A 26,174-nucleotide genomic window follows, 5' to 3' on the forward strand; every position below is an offset into this window, starting at 1 on the left:
GGGTGGCTCAGTCAGTTAAGCATCTGACCTCAGCACCTTGGGAACGAGCCCCACATTGGGCTCCCCGCTTAGCAGGGAGTCTACTTCTCCCTCCCTCTACTCTTGTGTGCTCTCTCTCTCCCCCCCCAATAAAATCTTTTATAAATATATTTGTATTTATAATATAAATAACCTGTAAATAATTTTGGCAACTCAGTAAGAAAACATTCCAGTTTAAGATGAACAAAAGGGTTGAATAGACATTTCATGTAAGAAGAGGTATGCCTATCTGGTAAGCACATAAAAAGATGATGATTTCTCATCAAAAACCATACAAGCAAATAGACAGTGAAAAAACATTTTTAAAGTGTTAAAAGAACTGTCAGCTTGGAATTGTATGGAATGAAAATATTTTTCAGAAGTGGAAACAAAATACTTTCAAAAAAACTAAAATACATGGGAATAGATTTACTCTACAAGAATTTATTCTAGCAAGTATCAAGTAGATTTACCCAAAAGAATTGTTTAAGGAAGTTCTTCAGTCAGAGGGAAATGATGACAGAAGGAATGTGGGAACATGAGGAATGAATAAAACCAATAGAAATGGTAAATATCTGGATAAATATAATAGAAAATTCTTTTCCTTTTAGGTTCATTAGAATGCCTTTAGTGATTGAAAGTAAAAAAAAAAAAAACATTTTCTGATGGGGTTTTCAATGTGTGATCTATGAGACATATTTATATAGCATGGAGAGAAGAGTATCATGACTTAGAAGGTGGCAAGTTTTCTGCGTTCCACTTACAGTGGCAAAATATTGATTCTAGATAGACTATGAAATGCTCAGTGATTTATTAATCCCCAAACCAACCACTGGAAGAACTATAGTTAGGGATATAGCCAAATTACAATGAATACATTAAAATAGAAAACTAAAAAATGTTCAAGTAATCCAAGAGTAGACAAGGGGAAAAAAAAGAATTACAGCAAAGAGCAGAGGGAATAAACAGAATACAGACAATAAAATGATAGACCTTATTTCAGCCGTAAAAATACTTACCTTAAATACAAATGGTATAATGATACCAATCAGAAGACAGAAACTGTCAGGATGGATTAAAAATAGAATGATCTAATAATATGCTGCCTACAAGAAATCCACTACAACTATAATGATGTAGATAATTTGAGAGTAAAAGGATACGGAAAAAAAGTATATGATGCAAAATTAATGAAGCGAAAGCTGGAGTGGCTATATTCATGTCAGAGTAAACTTCAGTGGAAGGAAAATTACCAGGGACAAAGAAGGAGATTACATAATGATAAAATGATTGATTTATCAAGAAGACCTAAAACAGTAAATATGTATGCATGTAACAATAGAACTTCCAAATACATGAAGGAAAAAACTGACAGAACTGAAAGGTGAAATAGACAACAAAGATTTATTTCAACATTCCTCTCTCAGTAATAAACAGACACTCAACTATACAGAATAAACTGGTGGTTACCAGAAAGGAGGTGGGGGCTTGGGTTAAATAGGTGATGGGGATTGAGGAGTGCACTTGTCTTGATAAGCACCAGGCGTTGTATGGAACTGTTGAATCACTATTATTATATACCTCAAACTAATATTACATGTATGTTAACTAGAATTTAAATAAAAACTAAAAAAAAAGAAAGCATGATGAGCTGAATGAAAATATATAAAAGGGATGCTTGGGTGGCCCAGCAGTTGAGTGTTTTGCCTTTGGCTCAGGGCATGATCCCAGAGTCCCAGGATTGAGTCCCACATCAGACTCCCTGCACGGAGGCTGCTTCTCCCTATGCCTCTGCCTCTGCCTCTCTGTGTGTGTGTGTGTGTGTGTGCCTCATGAATAAATAAGTAACATCTTTTTAAAAAATGCATAAAAAATTATAGAATGCTGCAGAAGTAGTGCTTGGAAGTTAATTTGTAGCATTGAGTGTTTACATTAAAAAAGAAGAAAGGTCTCAAATCTCTAAACACTCACCTTAGGAAATTAGAAAAAAAAAGAGCAACTTAAATCCAAATCAAGCAGAAGGAAGGAAATAAGGGAAGAAAACAATGAAATTGAAAGCAAATAAATAAATATAGAGACAATGAAACCAAAGCTGTTTCTTTGAGAAGATCAATACAATTGATAAACTTCTAGCAAGAGTGACAAAAAGAGAAATGAGGTGCAAACTACCAATATCAGAAATGAGAAAAGGCATGTCACTACAGTCTCCACAGACGTTAAAAGGGTAATAGAGCAGTGCTACTAACAACTCTACACACATATATTCAACAACTTTAATGAAATGGACGAATTCCTTAAAAACCACAAACTACATAAAGCCACTCAAGATGAAATCAGTAACTCAAAACTATTAAATGCATTGAATTTTTAGTTTATAAAACTCCAAAAAAAAAAGTTGTCAGACTTAGAAGTTTTCACTGGTAAATTTAATCAAACACTTAAGAAAGAAATAACACCAATTCTGTGACTTCTATCAGAACAAATAGGAGGAGGAAACACTCAACAACTCATTTTATAAGGCAGCATTACCTGATCTGAAACCAAGATTGTACAGAAAAAGAAAAATACAGACCAATATCCCTTATGAACATAGACACAAAATCCTTGGGGTGCCTGAGTGGATCAGTCGGTGAAGCATCTGCCTTTATAGCTCAGGTCATGATCCCAGGGTCCCGGGGTGGAGCCCCATGTGGGGGGGATGGTGTTCCTGGCTCAGCAGGGAACCTGCTTCTCCCTCTCCTCCCTACCTGCTTGTTCTCTCTCTCTCTCTCTCAAATAAATAAATAAATAAAATCTTTAAAAAAAATCCTCAAGAAAATATTGGCAAGTTCAACCCAGCAATATATTAAAAGAATAACACACCACAACTAAAAATGAGTTTTATCCTGGGAATGCAAAATTGGTTCAATATTCGTAAATTAATCAGTGTAATCTACCATATTAAGTATATAGAAGAAACCACATAATCACATCAATTAATACAGAAAAATCACTTGAAAAAATATAACACCCATTCATGATTAGAAACTCCCAGCAAACTAGGAAGAAAAGGAACTTCCTCAACTTCTCAATCTGTTAAAGGGGACCTGTGAAAAAGTTACAGTTGACATTATTTTTTTGAGATTTTTATTTATTTATTCATGAGAGATACACAGAGAGAAAGAGAGGCAGAGACACAGGCAGAGGGAGAAGCAGGCTCCATGCAAGGAGCCTGATGCAGGACTCCATCCCGGGACTCCAGAATCACGCCCTGGGCCAAAGGCAGGTGCTAAACCGCTGAGCCACCCAGGGATCCCCCAAGTTAACATTATTCTTAATGGAAAAATTGAAAGCTTTTCTCCTAAGTTCATGCATAAGATAAGGATGTCCACTATGATATTCAACATCACACTAGGAATCTTAATGCAGTAAGGAAAGAAGAAGAAACAAAAGTTAGGCAAAAGAAAAATAAAATTCCAGTTTCAAATGACATCTACATAGAATTATCTGTGCAGAAAATCTCAAAGAATCCATTTTTTAAATTCTTAGAATTAATGACTTTAGTGTTGCCAAAGAATACAAAAGGTCCATCTTATTGCTATGCATTAGCAAAGTACAAAAAATTAAAACTATTTGCAATTGCTCCAAAGAAAATGAAGTATTTATATATAAATCTAACAAAACACTTAAAAATAAATAAATAAATCTAACAAAACATGTAGAAGACCAAAATGATAAAATTATAAAATACTGATGAAATCAAAGAGGATTGGAAGACTCAAACTAGGAAAATGTCATTTCTCTCCAAATTGATCTATAAACTTAATGTGATGCCAATCAAAATGCCAAGAATTCTTTTGTAGCTATAGACAATCTGGTCTAAGATTTATATGGGAAGACAAACTAGAGTAGCTAAAACCATTTTGGAAAAGAATAAAGTTGAAAGAATCATACTGATTGTAAGGTTTTCTTTTTTTTTTTAATTTTTATTTATTTATGATAGTCACACAGAGAGAGAGAGAGAGAGGCAGAGACACAGGCAGAGGGAGAAGCAGGCTCCATGCACATGCACCGGGAACCCGACGTGGGATTCGATCCCCGGTCTCCAGGATCGCGCCCTGGGCCAAAGGCAGGTGCTAAACCACTGCGCCACCCAGGGATCCCTGTAAGGTTTTCTATAAAGCTAAAAAGACTGTGTGGCATTTGCACAAAGATGATAGATCGATCAATCGATCTATGGAATGGAATACAGAGTCCAAATCAAAACCACAATGAGATGCCACCTCATACCAGTCAGAATGCCTAAAATTAACAAGTCAGGATATGACAGATGTTGGCATCGATGCAGGGAAAGTGGAACCCCCTTACATTGTTGGTAGGAATGCAAACTCGTGCAGCCACTCAGGAAAATGGTATGGAGGTTCCTCAAGAAATTAAAAATAGAGCTGCCCTATGACCCAGCAATTACACTACTAGGTATTTATGCAAAGGATGCAAACATAGTGACTCAAAGGAGCACAGACACCTCACTGTTTATAGCAGCAATGTTCACAATAGCCAAAGTAGGAAAGAGCCCAGGTATCCATCAACAGATGAATGGATAAAGAAGATGTGATATGTGTGTGTGTGTACATATATTGGAATATTACTCAGCCATCAGAAAGGATGAAATCTTACCATTTGCAACAACATGGACAAACTAAAAGGTATTAGGCTAAATGAAGTAAGTCAATCAGAGAAAGACAAATATCATGATTTTTCACTCATTCACTCATATTTAAGAAATAAATGAACATAGGGGAAGGGAGGGAAAAATAAAATAGGAAGAAATCGAGGAAGACAAACCATAAGAGACTCTTAACTCTAGGAAACAAACTGAGGGTTACTGGATGGGAGGTGGGGGGGCATGGGGTAACTGAGTGATGAGCATTAAGGAGAGCACGTAATGGAATGAGCACTGGGTGTTATATGCAAATGATGAATTGCTGACCTCTACCTCTGAAACTAATAATACATTGTATGTTAATTGGTTTTAGATAAGTAAGTAAAGAATAAGGAATTGTCTTTAATATATCTGTTAGTGTAAGACTGCTGGTAATGAATTCTCTTAACTTTTGACTGTCTGCAAGTGGCTTTATTTTGTCTTCGTTTTTGAAGCAAATTTTTTGCTGGTTATAGAATTCTAGGTTGGTAGCATATTTTCCTTTTAGCACTTTAAATATGACAGTCTGTTGCATCTGACTTTCATAGTTTCTGTTTAAAAACCCATAGCCTTATTGTGGGTCCTTGAAGACTTTCCTTTAAGACTTTCTCTTCACCTTTGTTTTCAGCAATTTCAATAAGATCTGCTTAAGTGTGATTTTTTAAAAAAAGATTTTATTTATTTATTTCTGAGAGACACACACAGAAAGAAAAAGAGAGAGAGAGAGAGAGAGAGAGAGAGACATAGCAGAGGGAGAAGCAGGCTCCCTGCAAGAAGCCCGATGTGGAACTTGACCCCGGGATCATGCCCTGAGCCAAAGGCAGACACAACTGCTGAGCCACCCAGGAGTCCCAAGTGTGATATCTTTGGTTTTGTTCTGTTTGGTGTTGACTGAGCTTTTGGAATTTATAGATTGATGTTTTCATCAGTATGGGGGAAGTCTTCGGCTGTTATCTTATTGAATATTGCTTCTACTTTATTCTCTCCCTTCTTTCTTTCTGTGAGACTCTAATTAGCTATATGTTAGACCTTTAGATGTAGGACATGATCTTATCTTGACTCTCCTCTCATATGTTTTTCTTCCTATACTTCAGATTGAATATTTTTTACTGAGCTATCTTCAGATTCACTTATCCCATCTTCTGTGTCCAAACTGCTGTTAACTACCCCATCAGTTCTAATTTTCAGATGTGATTTTTTTTTTGTTTCCAGAACATGCACTGTATTTTTTTTTCATAGATTCCAATTCTTTGGTGAATTTCTCTAATTTTTTTCATTCCTCTTTGTCCATCTTTTCCTCTATTTTATCCCATTAATCAGTTATTTTATTGGCCTGCTAATTCCAATATTTGGATAATTGATGAGTCTGCTTCTATTAATGTTTTTTTTCCTAGTCCTATTTCTCTGCCTACTCACATGTCTAGTAGTTTTTCATTATATGCTGAACAATGGGAAAACACCAAAAAGGTTCCCAGTGCTGTCCTTCCACCAGAGAAGATTCTGCCTTTTATTGGTAAGACAGAGCAAGGGACTAGTCACTTCAATCCAGTCAAGGGTTGAGCTGGGCCAGGGCTGGGTAACACTCAGTATACCTGTTGTTTGTCCCTGTTCCCTGGTCATGGTTCTTTTAGGCTTTGGACTGAGAACTTCATGGATCTCATGCCCTCTCTCCTGAAAGACTGTAGGGATTCAGTTCTTCCCTTCAGATTATTTTTAGCTTTGCTCATTAGCCTTCCTGAACAGCTTCAAAACTTGACAATATCTCAAAAGAGAGAGCTCTCTTGGTTTGTGGCAGGACCCCTCACTTTAATCAGTTTTGGTCTTCTGCATGCCATGAAACTCTGGGAGATTTTCCTCTGACCATTAAAACTATTTGGCCCAGAATCCCAAATTGCCTCGATAACTCAGCATTTTTGAGTAAAAAACTGACCACAGGTGGGAAGTTCCTCTTTGCAGATCCTCTAGTTCTCAGTCTGTCACACCAGCCCCACACAACTCCCCCCACCCCCTGCCCAGTTTATCCTTCCCTCACTAGAGTCCCTCTGCCTGTGTCCAGTCCAGTTCTTTGCCTTGATCCAGAATTAGCACATATCCCAGGTTCAGATAATGACCCAGAAAGGGCTCTTTCTTCTCTGGAATTTTAGTTCATTTGATCCTTATTATTTCCACACCTCTCTAACATCTATTAAAATGTGATTTTTTTTCAACCTACCATTTTTCTCTAGTTGCTTAGGGTCACTAGCCTGCCTAGACCTACTACTACATCTTACCAAGAAATGGAAAAATGATTGCTGTACTTCATTTTTTAGACACAATTCTTTTTGTATGATATGTTTGTTTTATGATTTTATAAAGGGAAAAAAGGGAAAGAATAAGATCTCAGGCTAAGTACCTTATTCAAATTTACAGTCATTAAATGCATACTAGTCATCTGGCAATAAAGCCTTACTTTCTACCTTCCTTATAGCACAGTTACTGATTTCGATCCTGCCATTCAATGAAGGCTGCTTCAGTAGCCATCATCAGGCATTTACAGAGGCCCTTAGGGAAGTACTTGGTTCTGTCTCTACCTTGAGTCAGCCGAGGGTGGGGGTCAGTAACCCCACTGAGTTATATATTAGATGGTGCTGGCCCTGCAACTCTCTGCCTTCAAGATTAGGGCTTTAAGGTTTCACTATTTCCTTATCTCTTGCCAAAAATCATGAGCTAGACCCTCTCTACGGAGGCTGACTTGGGAAATCTGGTTAACCAATATGTAAGCATGTAATTTCTGTGAGGTTTTTTCATAACTGGGAGAATGAGATAAAGCAGAAACTCACATACTCTAGCCAAGGTCATGACATCTTGTCTATAAGTCCTGAATTAATGGGATCCGTAGGGCCTTCTCACAAAATCCAAGTTGAGAAACAGAATGGTTGAATGTTTGAGGTTAAAATTCTAACTGGGTCTTTGAAGAAATTCTCACTCTTTAGAGACTGAAGCAAGCAAGGTCTCTGCTTCTTTCCATTACCTGCATTTTAGTCACTGCACAATTGATGTATGAGCTGGATGGTTTAACCAGAGAAAGGAAAGGAGCTGAAAACTCAAATTAGCTCATTTTGCCATCTGACATAATAACTTTTATAAGTGGTTTGCCAGGGCAGTAGCTAAATTACGGCTTGGGTAAAATGTGAGTTTTGTTATCTATGCTTTCTTCCCTTTTAGCATGAGAATTTAAGAATTGGCTTTATAGTTTAACCTGTTGTGTTTGGATAAGAACATAATGTGATTTTTGTTATATTTGTAGTTTTTAAATTTTGTTTATTGCTGCCTAAACTTATAGTAATATTGGCAATATGAATAAAAATTAGAATTACAAACCCCTTATCAGACATATGGTTTGCAAATATTTCCTCCCATTCCATAGCATGCCTTTTCACTCTGTTAATTATTTCCTTTGTTGTGCAGAAACTTATAGTTTGATGTAGTCCCATTTGTTTATTTTTGTTTCTGTCGTCCGTGCTTTTGGTGTTATATCCATGGAACCATTGTAAAACCAGTATCATGAAGCTTTTCTCCTAAGTATTCTTCTAGAGTTTTATAGTTTTATGTCTTATATTTAAGTCTGTCATCCATTTTGAGTTGGTTTTTGAGATAACGGTTCAACTGCAATTTTTTTGCATGTAGATAAGTGTTTGCAAGGATGTGAAGTAATTGGAACACTTGCATGCTGTTAGTAAGAATGCAAAATAGTGTAGTCACTATGGAAAATAGTACAGGGGCTCCTCAAAAAATTAAAAATAGGAATACTATGTGATCCAATACCCCAGAAGGGTATTTATCCAAATATTTGAAATTAGAATCTCAAAGAAATATTAGCACTCCCATGTTCATTGAAGCACTATTCAAATAGCCAAGGTGTGAAAACAACCCAAGGGTTCATTGACAGATGAATGGACAAAATGTAGCATGTATATGCAATGGAATACTTCATCCTTAAAAAAAAGAAGGAAATTCTGTAATATGCAAAAATATGGATGAACCTTGAGGATATTATGCTAAGTGAAATAAGCTGGTCACAGAAAGACAAAAATGGCATGCTTTCACTCATCTGAGTGTCTAAAAGTAAAATTCACAGAATCAAAAGTGGAATGGTGTTGCTAAGGACTGGGGGAGGTGGAAATGGGGGTTTTTAATCAATGGGCATAAAGTCTCAGCAAGATGAATATGGTATAGAGAGCTACTGTACAACATTGTATCTAGAGTCATTGTACATTGAAAAATGTGTTGAGAATAGATCTCATGTCAAGTATTCTTACCACAATAAAATTTTTAAAAATTAAAAGAACAAAACATGCACTGAGCTAAGAAAGTTGTAAAGGGGTAGGGGAAACAGGAAACACACATAGTAAGGAAAGAAAATATGGTGTAGAAATTTAAAATTTGCAGTGAGGAAAGTGGGACGAAGGAGGTAGCAGGGCCTGGGCTAGTGGGGAAGAAGAAGCATTGAGAGCCTTAGGAATAAAAAACAGTTCTTAGGAACTAGATGAATGAAAATGAGCAAAATTTGGCCTTTCTGAATTGAGGGGAATAATAATTTAGTGGAAGGTAAGGTAAGCAGTCAAGGTTCAATTGAGTAATACTGATGTCAGATAGACTAATAATTTTCATTGTAGAGATACTGTATTTTCTTATACTATAATTTGATTCAACAAATACTTATTGGCCATATGATATGTCAGACCCTGGGCTTAGTGCTGAGGATCTAGAAATGAAAGACACACTCTATGCCCAGAAGGAACATGTGGACAAGAATATTTCTTACTTACATGTAGGAATGGTTAACTGGTCAGAGACACTCTGAGCAAAGTTAGGGCTGTGGACAGTTTAGTGTTTGGTACAAAGAAAGTAGGTTGCTGTCAACTTTAGAAGTGTGGTTTGTATTCATTATTGAGGCAGGGATGGGTCAAGTCAGTCTTAATAGAGGAGTCAGTGGAGCGAATCAGCTGCCAATTGGCTCCCTTTCAGAGTCTGCAGCTCCATCTGACTGATTGGTTCTAGAAACACATTCACTGAAGCAAGTTGTCATTGATTGATTAATCAGGTTGAAAACTACTTCTGATATTGATCTGTTACCATGTCTATAGAACAACTAGGCTTTTCCTAGGAGTGTGGAACTTTGATGTATTCTCATTTTCCCCTTCTAGTCTTTTATTAACCTAAGCAACAGGAGACACCATTGGGTTTGTTCAGATGCTCTCCACTATTGTTGATTCTTCTTGAAGACAAGGTTTTACTTGTGGGCCTGATTTTTAATTTGCTTGTTGATTAGCATGAGGATTAGCATGAGTTTGTCCTGCTTTTGTTTTGTTTTGCTTTTAAAGATTTTAGGGCAATAAGGGAAGGGAGAAGAAATGTGTGGGAAATATCAGAAAGGGAGACAGAACATAAAGACTCCTAACTCTGGGAAACGAACTAGGGGTGGTGGAAGGGGAGGAGGGTGGGGGGGTGGGGGTGAATGGGTGACAGGCACTGAGGGGGGCACTTGACGGGATGAGCACTGGGTGTTATTCTGTATGTTGGTAAATTGAACACCAATAAAAAATAAATTTATTATTAAAAATAAAAATAAAAAAATAAAGATTTTAGGGCAGCCTGGGTGACTCAGCGGTTTAGCACCACCTTTGGCCCAGGGCTTGATCCTGGAGACCCAGGATCAAGTCCCATATCGGGCTTCCTGCAGGGAGCCTGCTTCTCCCTCTGCCTGTGTCTCTGCCTCTCTCTGTGTTTCTCATGAATATAAGTAAATTATTTTTTTTTTCTTTTTTTCTTTTTTAAAAGATTTTATTTATTTATTCATGAGAGACACACAGAGAGGCAGAGACACAGGCAGAGGGAGAATCAGGCTCCCTGCAGGAAGCCCGATGTGGGACTCCATCCTGTGACCCCGGGATCGCGCCCTGAGCCAAAGGCAGGCGCTCAACCCCTGAGCTACCCAGGTGCCCTGTGGGTCTGATTTTTAATTTGCTTGTCGATTAGCATGAGTTCATCCTGCTTTTGTCTTCAAGTCATTTGTTGAAACATCTGTTAGGACAGTGGCCTTGTAGATTTAAGACTCTGGAGAAATAAATCAAGCTGTGTGATAAACAAGTATAACAAAGTATCACAAGAAGGGAGTGGAGGGCACTCTGATGGAACTCTCTGGACTTTTCCAGGTCTCATCATCAAAATAAAGCCCAGCAGTTCCCTGAGTCTTCCTTAATAGTTTGCCTCTTCTTTTTATAAAGATAGAAATTGTTCTATTCCCCTCTGTGGTATTAATCTAGGTACAAAATGAAGTATCAACAATAGCAGAGAATCTTTTGAGTTAGCAATGGAAAAATCAAAGGCTGTGCCAAATTTCCATAGTTATTTGGGCAAAGGAATTTTAACTGGTTTACTATTTTGTATATCAGCCAAAGCAAGGGATAATTTTTCAAGGATGACCTGAGTTGAGCAGCACCTGGGGGTGGAATTGTTATCCTCAGGAATCTGTCCCACCAGCATGAGAAGGGTTTTATCCCTTCAGACTCTATAAGAAGACACAGCCCCCAGAGAGTATTAGAGAGTCCAACACCTGGTCTAACTAATTGACTGATAGAACAATTGGTCCTGGTCCTGGGTTGGCATCAAAGAGCCTGGCTCCTACAAAGAAAAAAAGAACCTGAGCACTACAATGGATTCATGAGCAACTCTACTGGACCTGGAGGTATATTGTCTCTAGGGCTTGTGATGAACAGTCACTATTATATCCTGTTAAATAACAAAATCCAACCAAGCAAATCTGAAGATCTAATTGGCTTTATTTAACAGTTCATGAATCGGGCAGCACACCTCATCCAGCAAGTAGCGAGATGCTCCAAGGAGTTGTACAAAATGAAAAATTGCTATAGACAGAGGGTAGGGGCAAGAAAGTTATTAGCAAAAAGAAAAGATTATTCTAGGCAAGGCTGCTTTCCAAGAGGAAAAGCAAGGTGTCTGATCATGCAGATGACCTCATCTTTCCTAGGGTGCTGGAGAGGGCTCAGGTGCAGACTTGGCGGGCACGGATTGAAAATTTCCTGACTGACCAGTTAAGACCACATTTCTGGGGTAGGTTGAAACTGCAATTAGGTTATGTAGTAAGCAATGGTGTGAGAACTTGTTGTAAATTACACCATTTTGAGTCTGTATTTTTTGTGGGCTATTCTTTTTTTTTTTTTAAAACAATCTCAAGAAAATTGTTCTCTCTCAGTGCAGGGATATTTTTTCCATTTTTGTATTGTGTCGTTATTGGTCACATCAGTTTGACATATCTCTATACCATACTTCAAATTAGCTGCACAGGCAAGGGTTTAGGAGAGGCAAATTGAAAAGTGAGGATGGGGGATCCCTGGGTGGCTCAGTGGTTTACCACCTGCCTTTGTTTGGCCCAGGGCGTGATCCTGGAGTCCCGGGATCAAGTCCCACATTGGGATCCTTGCATGGAGCCTGCTTCTCCCTCTGCCTGTGTCTCTGCCTCTCTCTCTCTGTGTGTCTCTTGTGAATAAATAAATAAAATCTTAAAAAAAAAGAAAAGAAAAGAAAAGAAAAGAAAAGTGAGGATGGTCGTCAGCCCTTAGTAAACCAGTAAAGAGAAAAAACATGACCAAAGGGGTAAAGAATAAAATTACACAATGAAAAGAATGACAGTGGTTCTATCAGAATCCTCTTCTGATGGTCTCCTCAGTCTAAGGATGCCCCATCCAGTAAATGCTTCTGGCACTGCGGGGAGGAGGTGGGGGTTGTCTGGAGAACCTCAGTTTAAGATCCCCAATGGCTGTGTATCCAGTTCTACTGCTCTTACTAAAGCTCTTTGAAAATGTTCAGCCCATCCACTTTTTTCTTTCCCTCCCATTGTAAACATGCACTAATAACATACTGCACGCTCACACAGCCTGCCTTTCTGTGCAGAAAAGATACACATTTTCATGTGAGGAACTCTTGGAAATATAGTCTGGAATGTGTTCTTTCCATTTGAACTACTGGACCCTGTAGCCACGGCTGACCCTTGAGGTTTGATATGAGTTGTCAATGTTGTGCCCAAGATTGTGAATCCGAGAAACCACCAAGGAGCCAACACCGATGCAAACACACGAGGGTTTATTTACAAGCTCAAGCTTGGGTCCAAGTATACCCGACACAGCGGAGCAGGGACTTGGCCCCGGAGACTAAGAGGCGTAGCAGCTTTATAGGGGCCAGTGGCCCATGGGATACGCAGATAGTTGCACAGTCATGTCAGTCCACACGCAGGTGGCTGATTGAATTACATCTCACCCTATAGTATCCACTTGAGCTGGCCTATTACTTTGGTCAGAATCGGCTCGCAGTTTTGGCGGGCACAAGGCGGGGTTACATTGTTATGAGCCGATTTCCGATTAGGGTGTGCCCAGCGGCTTGACTAGGGTGGGGCAGCACCTTAAACAATAAGCAGGTCATGTGGGGATCATACAGGAGGTGGCAGGTGTAGCACAAAATGGAATCAGTCCTGCTCTGCTTGTCCAGGGGTAGGGGATTTTTGTTAAATTTCCTGGGTCCCACAGTCAAGGTGTTAGAATATTAGCTTCAGTTAACATCTGTGCCAAATTCCTGCGGAAATGTCTTTGAAAAGTGTCTTGGCACAGATAATGAATTTATATGAAAATGACTCCTGGGATTATGGCAAACTAACCAAGAGGCATGTTAGCCGGATATTGGATAGTTTTTCCTCGGAAGTTAACAAGTGCCTTCTTAACATAAAAATACAGGAAAAGATACAGCTTGATTGTTTGCTTAAGTGATTCCACTGTTCACTCAGTTACGTGTCTATATTATGAGTTTTCCATACTGTAGTAGGCTCTTCTGTTGCACAACTTCTTGGAGAGCTTAAAAGAATTTAAAGAGCCTATATAGGGATCCCTGGGTGGCGCAGCGGTTTGGCGCCTGCCTTTGGCCCAGGGCGCGATCCTGGAGACCCGGGATCAAATCCCACATCAGGCTCCCGGTGCATGGAGCCTGCTTCTCCCTCTGCCTGTGTCTCTGCCTCTCTCTCTCTCTCTCTGTGACTATCAAAAAAAAAAAAAAAATTAAAGAGCCTATATAAGCCTTATGAGTAAATGACACTCTATTGAAAACCCAGGTACTTAAAACTGATTTTCTTTTTTTTTCTGAGGGCTCTCTCAAGAGTGTAGCCATTTTCACTGGGACGTGCAGGAAGGAGAGGTCATGGGTTCAATGGCAGAACCAACTGAAACTCTCGGGGAAGAGACCAGTGGGTGCTGTGGAAAGCCATGCATTTTTAAATGCTTGATTTTTTAAGGGCAATCTTTTGTCATTTGTACTGTGAAAGCTCATTACAAGAAGATAGTTAAGCTACTTTAACCCAAAATATATCCTAATCTTCAAAAACAGTCTTTTAAATAGGTAGCTTAAAAAATTTAGGTTAATACATCCCAGTACTGTGAGAAAAAAAATGTTAACTCCTTGTTTTCAAGGTTTAAAAATCATATTTTTATGAGTAATAATGAAGGAGATGAATTAAATGCAGACTCCTATTAGTAAAGTTTTAAGAAAAATTGAACTTTCTGGGTTCTATCTTATTAAACCCTAGTCATGAGCTCTTGTTGAGTATTGGTATTACAAAAAAATTTTGATTTTAAATATGGTACCAGGGGTTCTCTTTGGAAAAAAGCTTTTGTGAAATAAACTAGCAAATATTTTAGATCTCCTACTATTAGTTATGCTTTTGAATTAATTATGCTTGCTTCAGAAATGACAATGGATACTCATAAATATGGATTTCTAGCAAGTGTTATTAAAAAGTCAAATTGTATTCAGAAGTTGCTTCAGCTTGATAGGTCAGGAAAATCAAATGTAGAAAATGAGCACCAATATCTGTTTGTGGAAATATTTAGACCTTTCCCAACCTGGCCCCAGCCTGCCTATGTAGCCTCATCTCCTCATCTTCTTCCCTCCCAACCCCATGAAACCTAAACCCCAGTTCCAGCCACAGGAACTGACAGTCATTAACTGCACACAACTCCATTCTGTACCTTTGATTACTCTCCTCCCTCTGCTTTTAATGCCTCTTATCTGTTTAGCTAACTCCTACACACCCATCAACATCCAGCAAAAAATGACCTTGGTGATTGTGTCACCACTGGGTCAGGGTTAATTGCACTGGTTCCCTGCAGCACACTACTCTGAGTCTGTCACTGCCCTCCTCACACTAAACTCAGACCACCTAGGGGAAGACGTCTTGTCTCTTTCGTGTCTGTGTCCCTTCCAAGAGCCAGCCCAGGACCTGGCTTCTGTGATAGAATGTTGGTAAATATTGCTTTACTGAAATGATGTCTCTCATCTCTGTAGCCTATCCTGTTCTGCTACCCTATAAAAAGCCACAGAAATAATCAGAGTTACAGGTACTATGGGTAATTTTTTAAAGTAGGACTTTTCATTTCTCTGTCTGGGGAGCCAGCCAACAAGAAGTCTTCCCACACAGCTGATGCCCCAAACCATTGGTGTCACTTTCTCCAGGAGACCACTCTGAGCTTCACTGGCATACCAAAGCAGTCACACTGTGATCTGCTTCTCAGCTGGAGTGCCACTGAGGATGACAGAAAGGGACATCACACAGAAGGTTCCAATTACAAGAGTAAATGCACTTCAAAGATCACTCTCTAGAGGTGAATGTATGAGATGAAAGAAGTTTCATTATGGCAAGATTTTGCCTTTATCTTTTTTTTTTTTTTTTATAAAACTCTAAGCAACTTTTTAAGTGTTTCTTAAATTACCTCTGTTGTTTATTAAAAGTGGAAGCTCCCTGGCCCTCACCTTTGGAAAACTCTGAGTAGGTGGAACTTAGGAATCTAAATTATAGGAAGCATCCTGGCAGTTGTGGTATGAGTAATCATAGGACTGCACTTTGAGAAATACAAATAATGGTGAAGACAGTGAAGAGGTGGAGGGATGATATGCCCAGAATATTTACTACACATTCATGGCACAAGCAAAGCACCAGGCCAGCTCTTAGAGGGAATGCAGAGATGAATGAGACAACCTCCCTTCCCCTGGGCGGCACTGGATAGTCAGGTACTCTAGGAGGATGGCAAGTTTATTCAGTCAAAGTATCCCAAATTCACAAATTATCAGAGCAGGCTATCAAATGTGGTCTGATCAAATTCCAGAAGTGTTCTGAACTTAGATAGACATTTCTTAAGTTCATGCTGGACAAAAAAAAGCACTATGCTTTTACAATGGCCAAAGATGTCAAATGAGGTATTCCTAATGCCATCTTTCTTAGAGAAAAGGCTTGGATTTAGAGATTCATCAGTTCAGGTGGCTTTGAACTAGACTGAATGGCTTGTCCTCTTTTTTTTGTGGGTGTCCATGAAATGTATTTCCAGTAAATCATGTGAAGGATTTTTTTTTAAAGATTTTTAAAAGTTTATTTGAAAGAAAGAGAGAGCATACCAGCAGGAGGAGGAACAGAGGGAAAGGGAGAGAATCTCAAGCAGACTCCCTGCTGAGCGAAGAGCCCACTTTGGGCTTGACCTCATGACCCATGAGATCATGACCTGAGCTGAAATCAAGAGTTGGATGCTTAACTGGCTGAGCCACCCAGGTGCCCCCGTATGAAGGATTTTTTTTTAAGGGCCACATACTGTTTTTGTTTTGTTTTTTTTTTTAAGATTTTTATTTATTTATTCATGAAAGACACACACAGAGAGAGGCAGAGACATAGGCAGAGGAAGAAGCAGGCTCCATGCAGGAAGCCCAATACAGGACTCGATCCTGGGTCTCTGGGATCAGGCCCTGGGCTGGAGGTGGCGCTAAACCGCTGAGCCACCCAGGCTGCCCACATGAAGGATTTTAACCTTGATTATCTGGCACTCTCAAAAGAGAGCCCTGAAATAAGTACTCTAAGAGACCAAAGACTTCTTATGACTCCCAAATTTCAACTTAGCTATAGTAATTTTTACCATTGATATCCTAAAAGTTCATGGAGAGTTGGCAGTCCCACATTTCATTATGACCATCAGTTAGAAATTGTACTTTATTTAATCTGCATATCATTCTAATGCTATATTACTTATGGTTTCATATTTGCCATATGGTTTCCCAGTAGACTGTGTCTTAAGGACAAAAAAAAAAAAAAAAGAATCTTAAAGGTATTCTGATTCCTAGTGCAAACACAAAGTGGATATCCAAAATGTACACTGCTTAAAATTAACTAGAAGTTTAGAGTGCTTTCTATTCTGAAGTTAAAGTTGGAAGCTTTTACAATGTGAAAGAGCTTGATGAACAGTGATGATAATGATCTTGAAAATGAATGAGAAATATCTTTAGAGAATGTTATCTTATCCACTGACTTACTGGTATATGTTTGCAGAAAAGCATGGTGTTCTACAGCCAAAGGATTATGCAACTACATTCTATGCTTTGTTCCTATGAAAAGAGATAAATTGCTAAAAGTCACACCAAGAGCAAGCATTTGTTCAAGAAAGTAAATTTTACGTCTGTTTTCACACAGACTGATGTATGGAGTCAGCTATATATCTATGATATATTGTGACAACAGGTCTTATTGTTACTCCTGAATCCTTAAGAAAGTGTTTAATTACATTTGGTATCTTCAATTAACTAAGGCAGAGAATAACATATGTTTTAAAACATCATAAAAGAATAGAATGTGTTATCTTCAACTAATTTATCCTAATTAATAGATGTGATCATTTTTTATCACTCTTTCTCTACTAGTTCTTGGGTAAATATGGAAATTAGCACAAAATTATGGCTTTCTGCAAATCATTTTATTTACATGAGATAAATATGCCAAAGATTAATAGTCAATACATGTTGTTAAGATCCTTTGGAAATAGACATTATACTTATCACCTCAGAGAATATAATGATGCATACCTTGCCTTCAAGGATTTTTTCCTGTGTGTCTACATTTTTCAGCTGTGGAATATATTTGGATTCATAGTTCTCACAGGCCCCTTTAGAGAAGTACTAGCAGAGTGTTGACCTGTGTCTGGTTAGGACCAGCCCAGGTTAAGAGAAGTTACTGATTCTTTAGGCAGACCAACCTGGGGGAAGAGATGAGCCCAACAACAGACTTACAAACCAACAATTTTTCCCAATACCTGGGCCAACATCCCTATATCCTTAAGAAGATGACTTTTATTAAACAACAGGAAGTGAGTTTTCAGCTCTTTGGACTCAGTGCTTGCCACATTCTGGGAAGCCAGTCGTCAATTTTTGGTTTGACAAGTGTAAGAAAAAGAGAGAGGGTAAGGGTGAGGAGGTGATCCATGTATGCATATAATTAAATTTTTATTTTTATTTTTTATTTTTATTTTTATTTTTATTTTTTTATTTATAAAAAATGTTGAGGACACAGATTTGAATTAGACACTATTCTGCCCTCATGAGATTTACAATCTAATCTAACAGGGAGACAAACAAAGATAAATAAGAACAATATATTTTATAGGAATCTGATTTCTGTCTAAAGGACAGTGGAAGCCTAAAGAAAGGAATGGCTAGTTTTGTGTAGAGAGACATGAAAGATTTCTTTTTTTAAAAGATTTTTTAATTTTTAAGTAATCTCTACATCCAAAATGGGGCTTAAATTCACAACCCTGGGGATCCCTGGGTGGCTCTGTGGTTTAATGCTGCCTTCGGCCCGGGGTGTGATCCTGGAGACCCTGGATCGAGTCCTGCATTGGGCTTCCTGCATGGGGCCTGCTTTTTCCTCTGCCTGTGTCTCTGCCTCTCTCTCTCTCTCTCTCTCTCATGAATAAATAAATAAAATCTTTTAAAAAAAAATTCATAACCCTGGGATCGAGTCACATAGTCTACTAACTGAACCACCCAAGCACCCCTGGACATGAAAGATTTCTTTTTTTTTTTTTTAATTTTTTTTTTTTATTTATTTATGATAGTCACAGAGAGAGAGAGAGAGAGAGGCAGAGACACAGGCAGAGGGAGAAGCAGGCTCCATGCACCGGGAGCCCGACGTGGGATTCGATCCCGGGTCTCCAGGATCGCGCCCTGGGCCAAAGGCAGGCGCCAAACCGCTACGCCACCCAGGGATCCCTGACATGAAAGATTTCTTGATGATGACTGTTGAACTGAGCCTTAAAAGAGAAGTAGGAGTTTATGAAGTAGAGGAGGAGGAGAGGCCATTCTAGGCAGAGACCAGCCTATGCAAAGGCCAGGAGCTGAATAGCCTCATCTGATTGGGGAACTGCAAGTAGTTCCACATGCCTGAAGCATACAGTAGTGGAGTGTGTGAGAGGAAAGGTGAAGCTCCAGTCAGTGGCTGGGTCTTGTATACCTTTCAAGGAAGGGATAGACATGAGAAGTGTTGAGGAGGTGCAACCAACAGAATTGGGTGACAGATATGGAGGGTGCTAAATCAAGTTGGATAGTGGTGATATATTCATATGAAGCTGAGTACCTGTGACTTGTCACCTGTGGCTTGTTGTAACATCTCTAGGTCATCCCCTAAGCTTGCTCCTACCCACTTTTCTCAGGCTCTCCCTTGTTCTCCCTATATGAGCTCAGCCTTCAGACCTGCCAGGGCCTGCAGAACAAGCTAGTGAAGAGGAACAGGGAAGGAATGAGGGAAAGACAGGCCCAGGGCCTGAAAGAACTGACACAGTGAGGCCAGACTTCACTCACATGTTGAAATACACTGATACCCAATACTAGGTCAAGACATAAAGCCCAGGGGCCATTCAGAATCAGATGGGACAGCAATTTTGTAACTGCAGATTATTTGGCACCCAAGGGCTCAGTGCCAGAACTTACTATTCAGCCGCCTACATTTCCACTTGGAAATTCCACAGTGGAAATGTAAAATGTTTCAAACACATGATTTTCCCTCCAAAATCAAGCTTTAACAAAAGGAACTTGGTCTTCCTTTTATTTGATTTTCAGGGTAATATGTTTTGAGGAGTGAATAATATGCAGACAGATGATTATTTTCTTAGTCTGGTGAGAAAAAACTGACAAAGGACAATAAAGGGTTAGCAGGTGAAGAGAAATAACCTTATTATAAATGAGGACTCTCAGCCTATGTTCTGTGAGCCAAGACACACTGTAGACATGCAGTGCCAGCATCACCCAGAATTTTATAAATGGCAGAAAGGCCTTTTACAGCATCATCTGAAATTTTGTAAACAGCAGATAAGCTTTCAACCCAGTCCTCAAAGACTTTTTTTCTGAAAATACCTGAGATGCCTGTGTTAGACTAAGAAAGGGACAAGATCATGTCTTCTAGGGTCTTGGGCTCCACATCGGGAACTGTAAAATGAGAATTGAAAAAACTCAGCAGACAACTCAAGTGAGAACAAAATTGTCACAAGCATTATATTAGTAGTGGCTAGATTGCATTTGACATGCAAGTCAGAAAGTAGCCCATCCACTCAGATGGGTAGGCCAGCTTCACTCCCGGAAGCCTACAGATTGCAAAATCCTTTTCTGGCTTTTTAGGATGTCACCTGACAGCTTCCACCTCTCTCAGATGTTCATGACCAAATGAATTCCTCTAAATCTTGTCAGGGAGCTTTTCTCCCCACCTGATGGCTGAGGTGGAGGCTTGGCCTAATTGACAGCCCTTTGACCTTCTGGTTGTCTCTATGCAACCTTAGAAGAAACTTTTATGAGAGATTTGATCATACAGTCAGTAAGCCATCAACTATTAACCTAGCAAATAGTTAAATTAAAGTTAAGCAAATGTCAGATTTCAGCCACTTCAGTGAACATTGGCTTACTTACCCAACAGTCTGGAACATACAGGAGGACCAATTAACATGGCCAAGTACCTACTACATGCTAGCTACCTTGTATACACAAAGTACCTAAGAACAAAGAAATTCCCACAATAATGTTTGTGAAAGGATAGACAGCTAATGTGAGTACCCCCTTACCCTTCTGTCTCATTACAGTTATGTAATAACTTCATCTTTGCCACAACTTAAGAAAATAGCATCATCATCTTTAATTTACAGATTGAGGGAATTGAGGCTTAGAGAGATTATATGAACCCAAGTTAGTAAGTGATGATGACACAAGCATATGAACCAGGGTCTGTCTGTTTCCAAAAGCCCACCTGCTTTTTCTGTATCACAAGGGAGACTACAACAGTAAAGATACTTACTAAAGCTTGTTTCTAAAGCTTCTTTAGCAAGTCAAGTAACTCTGGAGGCTTCTCAGAGCGAAGACACAATCCCCTTCCTCTTTTGGATCCAGCCCAGGGAAGAATAGAGTAAGCCTGCCACCTGAAGGCAGCCCAGCAGGCAGAAGCAGGAAGCCAATACCATTGTAAGCAGGATGCTGTGGACTGGGAGCCCTAGGAGGGTACCAGAGAAGTGCCCTCACCTCTACCCTCAGTCAGCTGCCTGTGTGTGCACACCCACAGTCTGGAAAGAATCTATAGCAGCCAAACACAAGAAGAGAGGGTCTTAAAAAATATATTAAAAAAAAAAAAGAGTAGGTCTTCATCCTTGTAGAAACAAAAACGAGGAGAGGGAGGCAATGTCCTATAATTTTCTCCCTCCCTCACCCCCCCCCCCCACCAAAAAACCCCTAAGGTATATAGCTTGCATCCAAGGTCGATTTTGGTTTGATTGCAAAGATTATTTCTATTCATTGGTCTATTGTGAATAAAGAAAAGTCAGGCTGAGTGATTTTTATAGCTTATAAATTAAAGATATAGAGGTATCTCATTGAAATTCTAAAGATGTACTGATCCTACCCTAGATTTCTCTCATCAAAAGAATTCTCTTGTAGTGCTGCTGCTGACTTATTAATAAAGATCACACTTTTATTTGATTATTTATCTAATCAGGATTCACCTTCAGTTTAAGCTCATTAGTCTGCTGTTACAGAGTGACGCTCTAAGTGTACTTGATGTTGGGATTACATCCAAGTGCGACGGAGAATGCACTCAGGCGTTAATGGTCAGGAGCAGAGACAATGCCCTGCCAGCCATGGCACCCTCGAGTGGAGCATGTGCGCTGTCTGCCAACCAAACAGAAAGGGCACATGTTTCAAAGAGCAGAGTAAGGACTAAACATTATAATTAAATACACTTAGTAACAGAGAAACAAAAATGGCAAGCGCTCTAATTATTTCAAAAACCAAGAGATTAATACCCATTCTTTATATGCATTATGTTGGGGAAGCTTTTCTAATGGACTTTTATTGAAACTTCCAAGTTATGTTCAGAATGCTGGTTACTTGGCATGCCCCAGCCTGACTCCCAGTGACTTGCATTTAACCTTTTTGCTTCTGCTTGTTAATAGGTCTTCCAAAGTGGTTGTAGTATAATCCAGCCTAAGAATATCTCTCCTGGGTTTTGGGGAGCAGGTAACTAAATCATCTTGTTCTTACCTGATGAGTATTTGCCAGGTTTAGCTGCTGGTGATAAATCCTCTTCTTAAAAGCCGTCTTGCCCCACAAATAGTAAATTCCACTTTTTGTTGGACTAGAAAGCCTCTAGCTACCACACTGAAAGATGGCCATGGACAGCAGAGCTGTGCAGTTAACTGAGGCCAGTGTGTTCCCTCCTCTGAAACACCACAGCTCAGACTTGGCATTGTAAATGGGCTAAATTATTTATCCAATCCGATAAGAGAAAGCAGTTAAGAGCTTCCTGAGTTGATAGCCTCAGTCCTTGGATCCATGCTGAGACAGGAAATCAGCCAGGTTCCATCAGCAAAGAGGGGGGAGAAAATAAAAAGACTTCCTCTGAAGTCCTCTGACACTTATGCCTGGCATAAGTCCCAACCATGGTGAATATAAGCTGTTCCCATCAATCTTCTTGAATTCATTGAGCACTGTGTGTGAGGCAGTGTGAGATATAAGAGATATGAAAAGCAGCCTTTGCCTTCAATGAGCTTACGGTACATCCACTTGGACAGAGAAAGCATTGGGAGAGTTAAACTGCCCATTCTTTCATTCATTCCAGGCACACAAGTGGGTCAGACCCTGTGTAGGTAAGAAAGAATGAAAAACTGGCAATGATGAAAACACCATCAGACTGGTACAATGTTGGACAACAGGTGTTAAGTAACAGTGGAACAAGAAATGTCATGAGACGGTATCTGATTAATTTCTCAGTACATGGTCCACACAATAAATGCCAAGAGATCAGAGCAGCTTAGTTTAGGTGTTGGATGTGGCTGCAAACAACACAGCCTTGCCCCATTCAACATGCGGCAAGTGCAATGAATCCTCTAGGACCCTCTCAATAGCAAAGATATTGGCTATGCAGAGCAGGGTCATCAGATTGGGTCAGCGATGGAAGGAGGTCACCCATGAGAGAAATGTCTCTCCTTCCAGGGACTTCACCTCTACTTCAGGAGCCATCCTTAGGTCAGAAAATATGGCCCCAATGCTTAAGACCTTTCACTGTGAGACTTCGGAAGAGAGAACAAATAAGATCACCTAAAACGTGTGTTTCTTATTAGAGTGGATTAGAAATTCTTATACAATTACATTTCCCATGGAGAATTTTACTTAAAATCATGGTTATATAAATGATATTTCTGTTACCTGTTATAGTTTCTGGACTTCCGAGGCTAATTTGTTTTCTCTTTTAAGTTACCTGTTACCATGTTGCCTATTTATTTACATATATGACCCTTTTCCACCGAATTAATTTCTTTTTTTTTAATTAATTAATTAATTTATTTATTCATGAGAGACAGAGAGAGAGAGGCAGAGACACAGGCAGAGGGAGAAGCAGGCTCCCTGCAGGGAGCCTGACGTGGGACTCGATCCCTGTCTCCGGAACCATACCCTGGGCGGAAGGCAGGCGCTAAACCACTGAGCCACCCAGGTTGCCCCCACCGAATTAATTTCTTAATGGCAAGAAACATGCCTTATTCATCTTCCTAAACTTCTTATCATTCAGCACATTGCCTTGATAAAACGGCAACCAGTGAATATCTGTTGAATGAACTATATCATCCAAAAATGGAAGACGAACTGGGCATCCCAGTTTGGAGGCTTCCTTTGACCTCAAACCTGAAATTTTTCAAAGAATGGCCCTTTCTTAATGGGGTAAAGTTCACGCAACAATGCTTAAGAGAGGAATGCCTGGGTGGCTCAGTGGTTGAGCATCTGCCTTTGGCTCAGGGTGTGATCCCAGGGTTCAAGGATCGAGTCCCACATGGGGCTCCCTGCATGGAGCCTGCTTCTCCCTCTGTGTCTCTACCTCTCTCTCTCTTTGTCTCTCATGAATAAATAAATAAAATCTTTAAGAAAAAAAAAAAAAAACAGTGCTTAAGAGGAAGAGACGGGCTTACAATGATGAGGAACAGGAAGGACACATCCCTACTGGCAGGTCGGCGAAATCATTGCTAACAAAAAACTGAAAGACAGATGTCAGGGTTGAGTTGTCCTCACATTCAAATGTGAAATTCTTATCCTAGAGGCTCATTGTGTGAACCGGAGTTGGATGTTTCAGAACATAAAGCCTGCAGTGGAATCAGCTTCATGCATAAGCACAAAAGATAGAATACTCTGGGAAAAAAAATATATTAAATTTGGGTATGGAGTACAGAGCAGACATCACTATTGCTTAGAAATTATCAGAGAAGTAGCACCAGGCAAGAAAGAGAAAAGTCAGAGGCCCATAAATATGTGATACAAACTGTTGGAGGAAGGGGGTGCTTGCCACAGAAAAGTTGCAATTCTTGATCATCTCATTTCTGTTTATCATTCTCTATAGGTGGAATTGGCTGTGTAGGTCGGGACAAAGGCCAGGTTCGAAAGTGCCTTGATGTGGTGGAGATCTATAACCCTGACGGGGACTTCTGGAGAGAGGGCCCACCTATGCCAAGTCCCCTACTCTCCCTTCGAACCAATTCTACCAATGCAGGAACAGTAGATGGGAAGCTCTATGTCTGCGGGGGATTCCACGGAGCAGGTATTGATTCAATTTTAAATGCTTTATAACTTCCCTCGGCATTGACTTTAGAGTTTAGTGACTGAGTACCTCACCAAAGCTCTGAACTTGAGTTTCCATGTCTGCAAAATGGAGTTGCTACCTCCACAGGCTATAGTAAGAGTTAAATGAGATCTAGTTTATAATATGTCTGACATATAGCAGTCACTCAACAACTATTAATTGAATATGAAGAGTCAAGAAATGGGAGAAGCAAGTCTAATCCTGATTGCAGGGCTAAGAGGAGATTTGAAAACATGAAGAACAGGTAGAAATAGAATAATGAACAGAAGTGTTGGGGTTTAGCATGGTCTTTATTGACCAAGAGACCCTGATCTAAGAGGACGCTCTTATTCCTTCTCCACTATTACCATTTAAAATAAATTGCTTTAAATCATTTCTAGAATAATACCTAATGTATATATCTATTACTACATTTAGTTCCCATGTATCAAATTGTACCATCTTTGCAATACACAGTATGGATTTATAATTTTTAACATAACAGGGAAATTTTTAAATATACACAAATCTAATGAGCAGCTCTCTCCAAAGCTTGAGTAGTTGCATCAATAAATAAGGCAGAATACAGTTGTATTAAGATGACTAACTGTTCAATTCTAACCTGACTAATAGAAGCAGTAGGCCAGTACATATCCATGAAAAGCATGCCTTGAGAGCACTTAAAATTTGGAAGGGTGCCAGATTAAAATAAAGCTGACACTGCAGCAAAGCAAAGGCTTTTATAAGCCCACCTTAATTTTTAATGCACACCATTATATGGAAGTTAAAGAATAAAGTTATCATTATGAACTAAAAGTGACGGGAGATAAATGAACCCAATACAATGAGTGGGCCTTATTTAGTTCTTGATTCAAACAAATCCTCTGCAAAAAGATATTTTTCAGATAATCCGGAAAATTTTAATATGGACTAGAGTATTAGATGATAATAGGGAATTGTTCATTGTTAGGTTATAATAATAATGGCATTGTGGTTTTGTATAAAGGAGAAAGAAAAAAGAAGAACGTGAACAATTACAGATCATTTAGAAGTATTTGTGGTTGACAGTGATATGCTATCTGAAATTTGCTTTCATGTACTCCAGCAAATACTTGTTAAAAAAGTGAATGGGGTAAGGGGGGCAAGAGCAGACTTTATAGCATTAGTAAAATGTTGATAATTGTTCAAGTTGGATAATGGATGCATCGGGGCATTATTTCACTACCTTTGTGTATGCTTGAACATTGCCATAATAAAAAGCTTTCATTTTCCTTTCTCTTTCTTCAGAGGACTTTCCAAAGAGGTTTTTAAAAAACTGTTTTAATATCTTTTATATTAAACATCATATGCTTGTGTAAAGTAATCTATCATAGTAGCCAGAAATCTGGCTCAGGAAGGAGATCTAATAACCAGTGCCCCTGGTTCACACTCTATGTATAAGGCTGGATACGAGGAGTCAGGAGAGAGATCCCAGCTGCTGGACCCATACAT

At 39.3% G+C, this 26,174-nt stretch overlaps 1 protein-coding gene across 6 annotated transcripts in view; it reads left to right on the plus strand.

Moving 5' to 3' along the window:
• The window catches only part of KBTBD12 (kelch repeat and BTB domain containing 12), a 78,851-nt gene that overhangs the window by 26,251 nt on the left and 26,426 nt on the right, over window positions 1-26,174 (plus strand). For 4 of the 6 annotated variants that reach the window (XM_077857594.1, XM_077857596.1, XM_077857597.1 and 1 more), the window contains exon 6: window positions 24,465-24,662. In XM_077857594.1, coding sequence (XP_077713720.1) covers window positions 24,465-24,662 — 198 coding nt within the window. Of the gene's footprint in view, window positions 1-11,726; window positions 11,810-22,032; window positions 22,050-24,464; window positions 24,663-26,174 lie in introns of those variants that run through there. The other 2 variants (XM_077857598.1, XM_077857599.1) reach the window with 2 other exon arrangements.

This window comes from Canis aureus, chromosome 19, assembly GCF_053574225.1.
Source record: "Canis aureus isolate CA01 chromosome 19, VMU_Caureus_v.1.0, whole genome shotgun sequence".
Lineage (NCBI taxonomy): Eukaryota > Metazoa > Chordata > Mammalia > Carnivora > Canidae > Canis > Canis aureus.